This window comes from Camarhynchus parvulus, chromosome 2, assembly GCF_901933205.1.
Source record: "Camarhynchus parvulus chromosome 2, STF_HiC, whole genome shotgun sequence".
In the NCBI taxonomy this organism is placed as follows: Eukaryota; Metazoa; Chordata; class Aves; order Passeriformes; family Thraupidae; genus Camarhynchus; species Camarhynchus parvulus.
In genome coordinates, this window is record NC_044572.1 from 56,506,201 (window position 1) to 56,519,625 (window position 13,425).

The 13,425-nt window shown below is 38.6% G+C and overlaps 1 protein-coding gene across 1 annotated transcript; it reads left to right on the plus strand.

The window, feature by feature from the left end:
• The first annotated feature begins 1,643 nt into the window (after window positions 1–1,643).
• PPP1R17 (protein phosphatase 1 regulatory subunit 17) lies at window positions 1,644–11,972 on the plus strand. Its single transcript, XM_030943874.1, has 4 exons — window positions 1,644–1,725; window positions 5,075–5,227; window positions 6,633–6,794; window positions 11,803–11,972. The coding sequence occupies exons 1-4, from the start codon at window positions 1,644–1,646 to the stop codon at window positions 11,880–11,882; spliced, it is 477 nt and encodes a 158-aa protein (XP_030799734.1). The 3' UTR covers window positions 11,883–11,972.
• Window positions 11,973–13,425: the final 1,453 nt, after the last annotated feature.

The window sequence follows — 13,425 nt, forward strand, 5'->3', positions numbered from 1 at the left end:
TTATTCCTGTGTAGTATTACTTTGTTTTAAGTCTTATGTCTGTTAGTTTTCTGTCTATTAAATAAATAATTAATTCTATAATAGACTGAATCAGCCTATATTAAAGAACTTGTGAATGAGAGTGAGCTTTGGGGTGCTGGCTACCTGAATAAAGCTACTGCCTGCTGTCAGAGGCCTGGGCAAAAGGCAAGGGCTTATCTAAACCACCACTCTGTTACTCTATTTATTTGTAAGTCACTGTCATTTAAGACGTGTTTTCCATCCACTGAAGAACTACATCAGTGCAACCCTTCCTACCTTCTTTTGCAAATACTTTGTTCAAGGGTTAATTGTTCTTTACATAGATGCAAGTTTAGTAATGGAAATGAGATTAACTCACCTACTGTTCTGTCTCTTGTCAGCAAACAACCAATGTAGTTTACAGAGAAATAATAAGTAATTTCTTTTCCTCCAGCAAGATAAAACCAAACTCCCAGAGTTTAGTCTCCTATTTTCCCATCCTCCTTTTCACTGTTATTTTGCAGCTGCCTCTTTTCTTACTTTTTTATTTGCCTTGTCTTCTCTACCTCCCCTTCCTCATTTTTTTCCTCAATTACTTCCTTCATCTTCTATTCATAATGTCTCCAGTTTTTTTCTTTTCCTCATTGCCTTTCTCCTCCTTACAAGGAAGTCATAGTCTGCTCTTATTCCCTGAAAATGGAGAAGGGAGGTTATGAATAAAAAACTACCACAGTCGTTGCTGGATCAAAGCAGATACCAAGATCACTTGGACTGCACCTTCAGGTTGAAGGTTGTTTCCCTTTAACATTGCCTTTGTCATTCTGATGAGTTTCTGCTAAGCAACAATAGAAATGATCAGCAGTGAAAAATGGTCTAATTTTCTTCTTTCTATGGTGGCATCTGTGGCAGCCCCAGGATCAAGTCTCAGCTTGCAAGGTGCTCAGGTAGGAGGATGGATGAGGATGGGCTTCTATATCCACTGCAGCTGAAAGTAAAGGGAGACAAAATAGCCCAAACAGCAATCCAGTGAGACTTACAGAGCATGGACACTTAAATAGCTACATGAAATGGGTTCCCATGGTCTTACCAAAGTGATGAGTAAGTTTACTTCATGATGGCTTTGGGATCTGTGAGCACTGGCCATCTTTCTGAGGCAGCACTTTACACCTGATTTTTCTGGTATGTAAGGTCTCTTAAAAGAGCAAGTCAACAGAATTCATTATTAAAGTTGGTTCATATAATAAATAGCAAATATGATCCTTAGTTTACTGTTGAGAAAAAGTGGAGAAGAAAACCAAAACAAAACATCCTCTTCCTTAGCATTTACTTTGTGTATGAGATAGCACTTTCTGTGTGCTCAAAAAAAAAAAAGTATGTTTTTCTGTAGAGTCAATCTATGCTAGTGTGGGTTGCTTACAGCAAGGTAGGTGGAAAAACAGATTACTGTGTGTGTAACCAAGGCAGTGAATCGTGGCATCTGTGAGTAAAAAATCAGGTCAGCAGACTGCTGGAAGACAAGAACTCTTCGTCAGTTGTTAGGTAATGCCTATATGTTTGTTTTATGTCATGCTGCTGAATTTCTTTAAATTTTTTTTTCATTAATGTGGTGTAATATCTTCATAGGAGGAGAAAAGGCCGCTTCAATGATGTCAACAGAATATGTTCAGTCACTTGATATCCCAGATGACAGACTGGACAAGCAAGATTCACAGTGTAACCATTTAGGTAAGTGTTATTTGATGATGTCATTGCTCTAATGAGGAGTATTGTCTTCACATAATAAAGTCCAGCAATACAACTAACTCCCCATGAAAACAGATAGATTACATCTCCTGCTGACACTTCTAGTGCCAGATGGAAAGACAAAGAGCACTTTTTCTGCATATAAATATCAGCTGGATGTCTAGAGTTAAGTTATTTAAAGAGGAGAAAGGAAAAAGAGTCATTGATCTTTTCCCTGGTAGAGCAGTTTCTTCATTTATACCACATTAAATGGAAAGTTAGAATATAGCTGAGCTTTCCCTGAATATATCTTCCATATGCAACTTGAGTAAGAGATTTCAAGCATTCAATTTGCCATCACTGAGACAGCTTTCTAAAAATGTTTTCTGTGTTGGGAAGTTTTTTTCTTTTCACAAATGGAACGTGACTGTTGGGAAACATTCCTTGAGCTTTTATTGCAGCCTCATTACATGGTTGAGACAATAGAAAGATGGCAAAAGCTCTGCCAGCAATGTTCTGCCAGCAACAGACAAAGACATCTTTGTTACAGAGCATTTAAAATTACAGAGTATTTAAAATACTTCCTAGCCAATAGCATATTGCTAAAGCTTACAGACAATTGTTTTAGCCAATTACTAAAAGTACATGTACACCTGCTTCATACAATGCTTGCTTGTCTCCTTTCTATTAACAATACACAATAGACCATTATTAAGCTTAAAACTGTCTACTGTCTTGGTAAGCATAGTTTTCTGCAGTCTTAAGGTCTATCTTAGCCAAGCCTAAAACTCAAGCTATTGTTTCATGTCCTTGCTTGCTATACCATTGTAACTTTTTCTACCTTCAGACTTTGCAGCTGTAGCTAGTTCTAAGTTTCTCTGCTCTTTCTCTTTCTCAGGCCTGCTTTTCCAGCTTTCTGAAAATCATCTTTCCTTCACTCTTTCCCACAGTTTTCTCCTTCCTCACCAGTTTCCTTTCTTGAAGCTACTTCTTACAGCTTTCACAATGAGCATACTAGAATTGCTCATAGGAGTGCTGCCACACTCCAGAATACTAGATTTCATGCTTGATAGATAAGCTTTTTGCTTATTCACGGTCTTTGCCTCTGCTTCTACTGCTATGATTTCACTCCTATCTTACAAAATTGTCCTGAAGATTTAGCAACCTAGAAAGAAAAATGTGTTTGCGTGTTGTTACCTTTGTGACAACAATAATGAAAGACAAATGCAATTTCACTTCCTTGTAAAAAAAAGTCTCACCACAGGTTTTATAAATTTTGTTTATTAGTACTGCAAGGAAGGTATCCTAGTTCTGTCTCTGCTACATGGCATTTCTAGCCACAGACACTATTTTTACAACTGCTAGTATACTGTAGTTGGTCCATAAAATTGCTTATTTAAATATATACAGAATGAGTTTCATTATACTGTTGGAAAACAGAGGCAATGGGAGGGTAAATTATCTCATTAGGACTGAGAGGAAAGCCTGTAAAGGTCAGAAAAAAAACCCCACATCTCCAGGGACTTAACCCAGAGGCCATCCTTCCCACATCTACCTGCAGGCTCACAGACATAACAGCTGCCTTAAGTAGTGTGAAAGAGCCTTCAATGAAGTTGTGCTTGCGTGCAAGTCTGCAGCCCAGCTGAAGGCAAACAATCTGCTTATAAAAATTCAAAACAGTTGCTTCTGTGATGATACTAATGACAGGTTCACAAATGAGTGGCTAAAATGCTTAAGGAATCATCGTCAAGGTTATTGGCAAAAAGCAGGGTTTAATATGAATTAATGAGAATGCAGCTTTAACAGAATTAAGTGGCAAAGTTCATTCTATTACTTACTATGTAGACAAAGCATACATAAGTAAATTGAATTAGAAGTAACTTGGAATGATTTACATGAAGACTGGGGATGCAAGAGGGTAAGGGTGCAGAGGATATAGATGTAAGAAAAGGGTGCAACAGCACTTAATCATTGACTAATTTAATATTTGAAAAAATAATTCAATAGGATTTGCTACAATTATAACAGTGAGTTAATTATATACTCAAAATAACAACATTCATACCATGATCTATTCACTTGCATGAACACATGAAAAAGGTACCTAAAATTCCTGTCAGGCTCAGTACAGTACTCATGTCAAATCCCTTAGTGTTTCTCAACCAGCGTGGGCTGCACCTCAAGGAGTATGTATGTGTGGGGATGGTATCTGCCTAGACCTTGTTATCAGCAACAGTCTTTCAAGTATTGCAAACTTGAGGGTTTGCAAGCTCCAAGAGGCATCCTACTCAGAGGTCCACTGTGTTCAAGGAGAGCTCAAACAGCTCTCCTTGCTGCTACACTGCTGTTTGTAACATTATAAGACGATTTTTCCAAAAAATCCCAGTAAAAATAGTACTATTACACTCAGGCTGTGATTAATTTTTTCAAAAAGTCTCATGACAAGGGTATCATTTCAGTTGGGTAAATGACTTACCAAAGCTAATAAGAATGACTGCTTATCCCTTGTTCCTTACTTTGGTGGGACTGCTCATGTTCCTGGTCAGAATAGTTCCTACCTTTACCATACAAGAGCACCAGTAGGGTCATAGATTCTTCAGTGCCCAACTGGCACAGTTAAGGGGCACTTCATCACTCAGCTGATTCAACTAAGGCTTATCAGAAGCTGCTGAGATTGTAGAGCAGGCCTAGAGAGGAGTTGAGGGAGAAGGATTTACTACCACAACAAGCTATCCTTTGTATTTTCAGCTTACCTAAGCACCCAGAAATACAGACCCTTGCAGAAAAAGTCATGTTGACCTTCTGGGTGATTTGAGTAAAGGATTGTTTTGAAGGAAAACCAAAAATCAAGTGTCATGTTATGTAAATAAAAAGCAAATACCAATTGCTCATTTGCTCTGGAAATAAAATTAACTCTTGAAGGGAACAATATACTGACTGGCTCATTTTACAAATAGCTCAGACCGACCCTATATATGTAAAACTTTACTTCACAGAACTGGCCTTGTAACTCTTGAAGATACAATCCACACAGTTACCACTGGATGAAACAGGGGTGGCTATGGAACCTCTGCGCACAATGATGCAGCCTCTCCTCTGACTAAATACACAAGCTGCCCACAACTCTCTCTCTTGGTTTTATGGGTACTGCCAACAACACAGAAGGACTTCCTAAGTCACTTGACTTCCATGTAGTATGGCACAAAGCCCTCTTTTTTTTGCTTTCTAAATATTTAAGAGATTTTTCTTCCTGGGCATTTGAATTAAAGCACCATTATCAAAGTGATTCTTTTCACTATCTGTTTTTTTATCTCCCCTAAGTTTTAATTTCTATTATATTTTTTCCCTACAGAAGATCCTTCAGAGCAGCTGATTAAGAGCTGTGACCTCAAAAATAAACCAAGAAAAGGTAAAACTCTCACAGCCTCTCAGAAGACTGAACAGGAGAAAAAGAAGCCAAAGAGAAAAGATACACCAGCTTTGCACACTCCACCACCTCTAACAGGTGAGCAGTAAATCTCTTGACTTTGAAGTCCCAATTCATGTCTGGAGACTGGAGAAGGATGAAAGTCCATGGAACATTCAAACAGTTATGTCCCCTTGGATGCAGAGAGGAACACAGCTTCCTGCATGTGCACCTGGGAAGGCAGGTGAACAGAAAGTCTGTCTTTCTCAAAGATATTCCATGTTAGTCGAAGGGCTTGGTCTCACTTCTGGGAATACCAAGGTGGATAGGTTTATGCTCTGAAAAACTTGCTTCTGTGGATCTCATAGACTTGCTGATAAATAATGTTACATTACTGTGTGATATTATGTGTAAGTATTGGCAGCTGCTGAGCCATACTAGATGTCTGAATTGGCTATGGTCCAAAATCAAAAAAAGGATCAAGCCCAGCCCCTGCACTTTCCCATGAAACTTGCATCCAGTGTGCAGCAGGAAGCTGGGGCTGACACTGGGAGACCAGTTAAGCACACAAGCCACCTGCAGGATGGTCCTCCTGGAAATCACAGGGATCATGTGTTTATGGAGACTCTGGCAAACGGTAGGTGTTTCAGGAAGCCAGAAAACATCACAGCAGTGAAGGGTCTTCTTGTGGAATGCTCCCTACTGTGGCACAAATACAGATATTTGAGACCCAAATGCCACCAACCTGGAGAAGGGAAGAATAAGCAGGAGACGGCTACTGAAACCTAATGATCCAAAACCAGCAGTGGGAATAAATGTTTGTCACTCTCAGCTAACAAACACTCAGTGTTATAATTTCCATCAAGAGAGCTGTGCTCTTACATTATTGAATTCTTCTTCCCATGCTGCACAGACATGGAGGAGTTAGTCAGCAACTACTTGTATGCTTCTCCGTATATCTGCAACAATTCACCAAGTCAAAAATAAGCACTGGGATTTTCCAGTATTTGTAATCCAGATATTTGATTCTGTTCAGTTTTCACATGTACCTTCCATCAGCAATTCTCTCTTAGGAAGAGCAGCTCAGAGGCTGGAGAGCTGTGTTTTCTTCCTGCAATTGTCATATCATAAAGAAAACATTCTTTCACTAGTTAAAACAGCCTCTTCTGTGTGGTCATATTGCTCCCAGCTAACCTCTTGAGCATCTGTGTGATTAAGTTACTGTGGTAAGATGTCTAAAGTTCTGGAATAGGAGATTACACTCATCTGTCCCATGATTTTTAGTGCATTATGTATAATCAGAAGCCAGCTGGCCTGATAGCATCATTTTCTAGAGTCTATGGGAAATAATTAATTTGAAAGAAATGTAGGGTAGGTACATCATGCAGCAGATCATGCAGTTGTGCCACTGTACTTCAGAGTAGTCTTTGTGAGAGCTACACAGGTGGAAGTTTCTTCAATGTAAACAGGCTAAAGTAGCATTTTCTTTATTGCTTGCTTACAGGCATAGTTTCAGCCTCATCTGAAAATCTGCTGAAAAAGTCTGGTATCCCAGAGAAGTCACAGGGAGAGAGAGAGTCTCCAGTCTCTCAAATCACTGAACTGGAGCAGAAAAAGCCCAGAAGAAAAGATACACCTGCAATACACATCCCACCTTTGATAATAGGTAAGAAATTTAGGTAAAGACCCTCCTAAGAGGCAGCAAAAAGTGGCTAGTGTCAGAGATATACTTAGAAGGCTGAAAGGAGGTTGCCCTCTGCTCAGTAGAGTAGCAGTTCTTGAACTGGACCTCTTTGCTCTAAGTATATAATAATAGTGGGTGAAAATGAAAAGTCTAATACATATCCCATGTTCAAGCTCCAGGGATAGAAAGAATAGGTAGAAAGAAAAGGCATTTGGTCACTTGATTATCTCTTGCAAACTGCAATCCTACTTTTCTGAAAAGACAACTACAGCCCTGCTTTTCAAACCTAAGCACATAGAAATTTTTAGGTCACCAGCACTAAAATGCCTCCAACAATGTGGAGCAAAGCTGTACTGATTAATCCCCTCCTTCATTTGGCAGTCCCTGACAGGCACTGATGTAGCCAAGTGGTGATGAATTTCTCATTAGCAGCACCTTAAAGATACTTCTGTGCATCAGGAATTATATACAGTAGACACCATGTTACATGCCAATGGGGAAGGGAAGGGAAGGGAAGGGAAGGGAAGGGAAGGGAAGGGAAGGGAAGGGAAGGGAAGGGAAGGGAAGGGAAGGGAAGGGAAGGGAAGGGAAGGGAAGGGAAGGGAAGGGAAGGGAAATCTTACCATGGATCATTTGAAAAAAGCTTTTTGGGTAAACTCACGAGTCAGAGCTCAGGAACGTACACTAAATAAAGCTGCACCATGCTTTATGAACAAATTCCCTCTCTTATTTAAATTAAGAAGCGATGGAAGAAAAGTATATTTATGTAATTCTGATTACCTAGTTATAGCATACAAACCAGCCTTTTTAGAGCAGATACTAGAGACAGCTTAAATGTATGCCCCAAACAGAGGTCCCCAGCTCTAAGAGGGACCCATATTAGTAGCTTGTCTGATGCTCAGCACAATCAATAGCAAGATCATTACCAATGAATCACTTAGCTAACTGATGAACTCCTGAGGTTCCCAGTAGAGTTCAGGATTCAATGCTCAGAGGGATGCAGCCCAGAGATGCATGTTATAAACTTTCCATGGACCACCAGCAATTTCGAGGACAAATCAGCATTTTAATGCAAAACAATGGAAAGGGAATACAAACAGGAAGTCAAAATGGTAGTGATTTGTATAACACTGGGAAAATGTTTTTTTCTTTGATATGATGCCTCTGATCACTTGTGAAGAAAATGTGCTTTACTGAATGCAATTTGGAAGTTCTGGGTTTCAAAGAGTGAGAAGCATGTTTGATTTGCTAAACATTTGTAAGTTAATCTTTCTCTGTTTGCTGTTTTACAAAGTCACTTAGCCTCCCTACCTCTGTTTTCCTAGCTGTGTGTATTATGAAATGCAACTCATCCTGCAGATCTATTTTAAGGATTGTTAGATTGTTCTGTTAATATCTGCCAAGGAATCTGGCTAAAGTAAACAGAGGGTAAATACACAATGTCACCATAATTTCCCAACAGAACTTGCAAGTAATTGCAAGTTTTAGGTACACTCTAGAACCTCAATGGCTCACAGAAACATGAGTGTTTCTCTTAGAAAGCTAAAAACTAGACAGAAGATGTTGTCTTAAATCATCTATTTGTCAGGTGCCACCTAGATTTAAGCCATACCTCTTGGGCTACAGATCAGAGAAACAACAAGATAGCGCATGTCTACAGACTGCCTAGGGACAATGCCTGCAGCTGAGCTGGGAGAGGGAAGAGGTGAATGGTTAAACTTCCGTTCTTCTTACCCAGACGTTTTCAATGGGGGTGTGGAATTTTTCTAAAGGAACTGCCTTAACTGGTTTTCTAGGCTATGAGAGAGAATGAGGATTTGAAACTAATTTTACAAGTTCTCTCTCATTTGATTAGGAAACCTCAGTCACATTTCAGGAACTGTATTCCCATATTTACACATGTATTTACATTCTAGCTCAAACCCACAGGGCAGAAGACCATTAATTTAGTTAATGGACTATATAATGCTAAGAGGGGATGGCAACAGAGTGTTCCAGAGCTGACTACAGGCTTGGATCAGATTCAAGCCATTTGCTGTCAAGTGATATGGAAAAAACGACCATTAGAAATCTGACTATATTTTGTCTTCTGGTCTAATTCCTTCAGAAAGACAAGGTGTTGGCTGACTGAAGGAGACTTTGCTACTGAAGGAGACAGCTGCTCATGACACATTTGTATGGATGTGGCATAACATTAACTGTGCCACTTCAGTAGAAGTTTGAAGGCTGAATACATTTAGAAGCCTGACCCTTGTAGAGGAGATTTCAGATAACTAACTTAGTAGGCCCCTTTCTTTAACTGCATTTCCCAATTGGATTGGGTGCTCCCGAGGTGTAAAACTGATTCTGCTTCTCATCTGGACCACATGCCGCCTAGTAGATACATTCATTTTCTTAATTTTACACGGTACATTTGACTTGCTTTTATTTGTGATAGAAAATCTCTCAGACCACCCAAAAGGGAGAGGGACTGTCCTAGGAGTGCTGGTCAAAACAAAGAGGGATAACACATCTGCAATTTTTGCTGCATTTACAAAAAACTATTTGTGTGGACAGCTGTTCAAGAGACTATTAAATATGATCTTTTACTAGAATTAAATGGAGTTTCTTGAATTGGTATTAGAAGTGGTTTGCAGGGGATCTGAAGGAGAAATATTAGAAATGGTGGCAATCCTCATTAGCAGGTCTCAAGAGATACTGATGCCTTAAGATTTTACTTATTATGTTTTTCAAATCCTACACTGCATTAGTGCATAGCTCTAAACTGCATATAAAGTGTAGTTAACTATCTTCACATTTTAGTTAGACAAAAGAATCCCTCTAGGCCTGTGATCCAAGGACACACCACAGCCTCAGGTCCTGAAAAGTATATAAACAAAAGTGAATTGGGGAGGAGTGAGCTGAGGGAATATGGCTTCATTGCCTGAAGCTGTAATTGGAGAATTAACCCCTGATATGCAAACAGACAAAACTTCTATCTGCTTGAAAAACCTGCGACCACCGTCCATCTTGGGTGTAGCCTCCATGAGGCTTTTACACTGCCCAAGGTGTAGCTATTGAAGGCCTTTAAAAAATACCCACTTTATTCTCTTAACTCGGTCTAGCCTCTGTTCTAGGTAGCCACTCCAAGGCATCAATACCATGTAGCACTGAGTGCTGCTTACTTCAGCAAGACTAATGACAAGGAGACAGAACAGAAAGGTTTGTCTATATTTACTTAGCTCACATAGTTCTACTGGGTCTTCTCAGGTCTCCAAGTCTATAATTCAGGTTCTGTTTTGCACAGCAGTTCCATAAAACTGCTGTGTAGTTTCTTTGTGTGTGCTACCAAATGGAATAAATCTGAAAGTAAATAAGTAGCAAACATTGGGCCAGCCTTCAACCAAAGGCTTTTCATAATAAATCATGGAGCCATCACTGGTGAACTTCAACTGGCAGAATGATGTACGTTGGATGTATCTTGAAAATTAAATATGCATCCTTAGACTAGGAAGGAAATAGAATTCGGGCATTTAAATACATAGGTTATTTTGCCTGATACAGGCATCAGTCTGCCACAGGCAGTTAATCACTTGAAAACAGATCCAGAACACAGGATCTGAAAAGATCTGTACAGAGAGGCAGCATCTTAGCAAGCTGCTTTGATTCCATGCCAAGTGTTCAAAGGTGGCTTCAACAGTAGGCAACAAAGTGTCATTGGAGGTATAACTGAAAACAACCGAAAATTGCATTAGTTTCTGTCATTCTCTCAATAGCAAATGCGCATAGATTGAATTTCATCACACATTTGAAGGTACATTCTAAGCACATACTGTGTTTTCCCTGTCCCTCAATGGCCCATTGAAAACCAACAAAAAATAACCCCCACTCTCCTATGCAGGACATAGAACCCAAACCCCAAAGGCATCAGGAAAAAAAACCCTTGTCTATCTTTACCTAGGTTGCTATAGGAATAGAAATCTGTATGAGGAATATTTACATCTATCTCCATAAAATGCCATCATTCTTTGCAGTTAACAACAAGAGCTACTTAATTGCTGCTTGAACAAATGAAGTCCTTTGTGTTTTAAATTAACTGAAAGACATAAATGAATGTTATTTATGCCTTCCAGTTTATCTCATAGTACTGCTGAAACCAGCTAGTTCACAAGCACTGCATATAAATGAAGCAGGAGCTAACTTAAATGAAGGGCAGTATAGGTAAATATTTTGTACCTAATGCATTGTTCTCACATGACTCTTACTTATTTTTTAATGAGGAAAGCAGTTACAATATTTGTTATACCTTGGTATTATATAAAAGCCTCTGGATCCTCAAAGAACAGACTTACTTGTTTAACAGAGAAAGAGAGAGACACAGAGAAAGGAGAAGTGACAGATTTGTGGGAAGTATGATCTACAATCCAAGTCTATTTTCACATTTTTCTTCATTTTGTAGCTTTTGCAATTTATTGATGCTTTATCATTTCAGTGGAGATGGCACTTGTCATGTGGGTATTTAAACATCTCTTTTTTCACCTGCACTTGCAAGATCTAAGTAATATGCTATATACATAGAGAAAGTATACATGTCCATAAAAGCTGTTCCTGTTACAAAGATTAATTACAGTATTTGCTTCATCATACAAGCTCTTTCCCTTATTTAGCTACCCAAACCCTTCTAATAAACAGGTTCCCAAATGAAACTTCAGTCTCTTTCTACAGATAGCAAAAATATACTGGATTTAAGAATGCTTAATAATTTTTGCTAAAAATGGAGTGATTCAACTCTAGTTCAGTAAGTATTAAGAGACTGAAATGCCAAAAAGAAATGAGGAGCAATTCATGTGATGACATTAAAATCAAGAAATAAGAGAGAACTGAAAAATTCTCTTTTGCCTGATATTTTCTAGAAAGTAGTATATTAAATCAACTCACTTTTCCACCTTTTTTTTAATTTGGTTTTTTTTTTTGTTTGTTTGTTTGTTTTTTGTGTTCTTCTCTTCTTAAGGCACTAAGCTATTTACAGAAGAAGAACAAACAGTGATTATGGAAGATGAAGAAAAGGATGGAGACACAATCCACAGTTAGATTACAGTGATATTTCAATAATACAATGTAAATAATCATGGGTCATTCAAAGTGGTAGCACATTAAAAAAGATCTTTCACCTTTATAAATAATTTTTTCAGTTGTACTCTTGAATTTAAACTACCATCAAGTGCTTATCTGCTTATCTGCATCTCATAATTCCCAGCAAGCATTATCGGACATGAATGGCAGAAATTTCAGTTACACAGGGTTTGAAGGATTCTGTCGTTTTTCTAGAAGGTGCTTCCTAGCATTTTTGTCAAGAAGGAATCCACCTCAGATCAGATCTAGTTTTGTGCAGTGTGGTACTCATACAGTACCCGGCATTAGAAGTGGTAATGCAGAGTAGTAAAACATCAGCTAGTGATTCAAATTGCTTTTTTTGCCTGACACTTGACCTAATTTGTTCAGCTTTCCTTTCCTGGAATAACACTGACCACAGTGAAAATTCCCATGTGCAGAGCTGATGGGATAGATGAAGAAGGTAAGAGGGCCAGGATTCAATTCTAGAGTCTCTGAAATGCAAAGCAAAAATTTCCTCTGCCCGTATCTGCTCATGACTTGTGTCTGTAAGGAGGAAAAGATAAATTTACTTTAGAATTAAAATTACACCTAAGGGCTCTCAGTGTTGACAGATGCATCAAACAGGATGGAGGGCAGAGATCTCAGAGGAGAAACACTAGGGAAGTGCAATGCCTGCTGATAATTGTCTCCACTGGATTGCTGAAAGATAAAACTGTTGGATAGTTGATGCTTTTGCTCCAAATAATTTCTTTTCACATCTGTTTTTTAAATTGAATCCTAGGTAATCAGTTAGGAGAGGTTTTAAAGATTCAAAATCACATCAGGAAGGTAAAAATTGAGTAAAAAGAATAATGTTACTCAATGGCATATGCTTACTGCAAGGTAGAAGAGCATCATGCAACTTTTTAAATAGTTTATCTCAGTGATTCAAACAAGAATTGCTTTCACAGCTAGCTACAGCATTTGTAGAGAGATGGGTATTGGTAGAATATTCTACCAAAAAAAAGATAGAATTGGACACTCTGTGCTTACCTTAATAACTCTGGGATAGATGGAGTAGCACTGCCAGCTGAACCCTTAGGGAACTAAGCAGAGAGGCTGAAGATTATCTAGCCTGGCAGACTGAATTTAGGTATCATTTAAAGTCGCTTATACAGACAGCTGAGGACCATACTAGTTTGGACTCCATTTGCCACTGTAACTGACCCAACATCTTTCATGAGAATGCATTCCATTCACAAATATATGTGAATGTATACTCTCAAGATGTAATCAATGAGCTTACAATAAATAATTGCATATTAAATTGCACAAGAGGTCCACTATATGATTAATGGGATGCCTCTTACTTAGAAAGTGTACTTGTTTTTATCTTATTAATCTGTCAGTGAGATAAGATAATACTTAAAATATAAACAATCAGTAGTTCAAGTAACAATATTAATATAAGATCCACAGTAAAGTGTGGAAACAGATGTGCATGCCAGCCCTCTCCCTTGGAGAGGTGTCCCTTGAATGG

Bases quoted from the DNA above. Each gene is read 5' to 3' on its own strand.
- PPP1R17 (XM_030943874.1), top strand. From the start codon at position 1,644: ATGATGTCAACAGAATATGTTCAGTCACTTGATATCCCAGATGACAGA. The intron at 1,726-5,074 runs GTAAGTGTTATT...TTTTCCCTACAG, and splicing joins TTCACAGTGTAACCATTTAG to AAGATCCTTCAGAGCAGCTG. The intron at 6,795-11,802 runs GTAAGAAATTTA...TCTCTTCTTAAG, and splicing joins CATCCCACCTTTGATAATAG to GCACTAAGCTATTTACAGAA.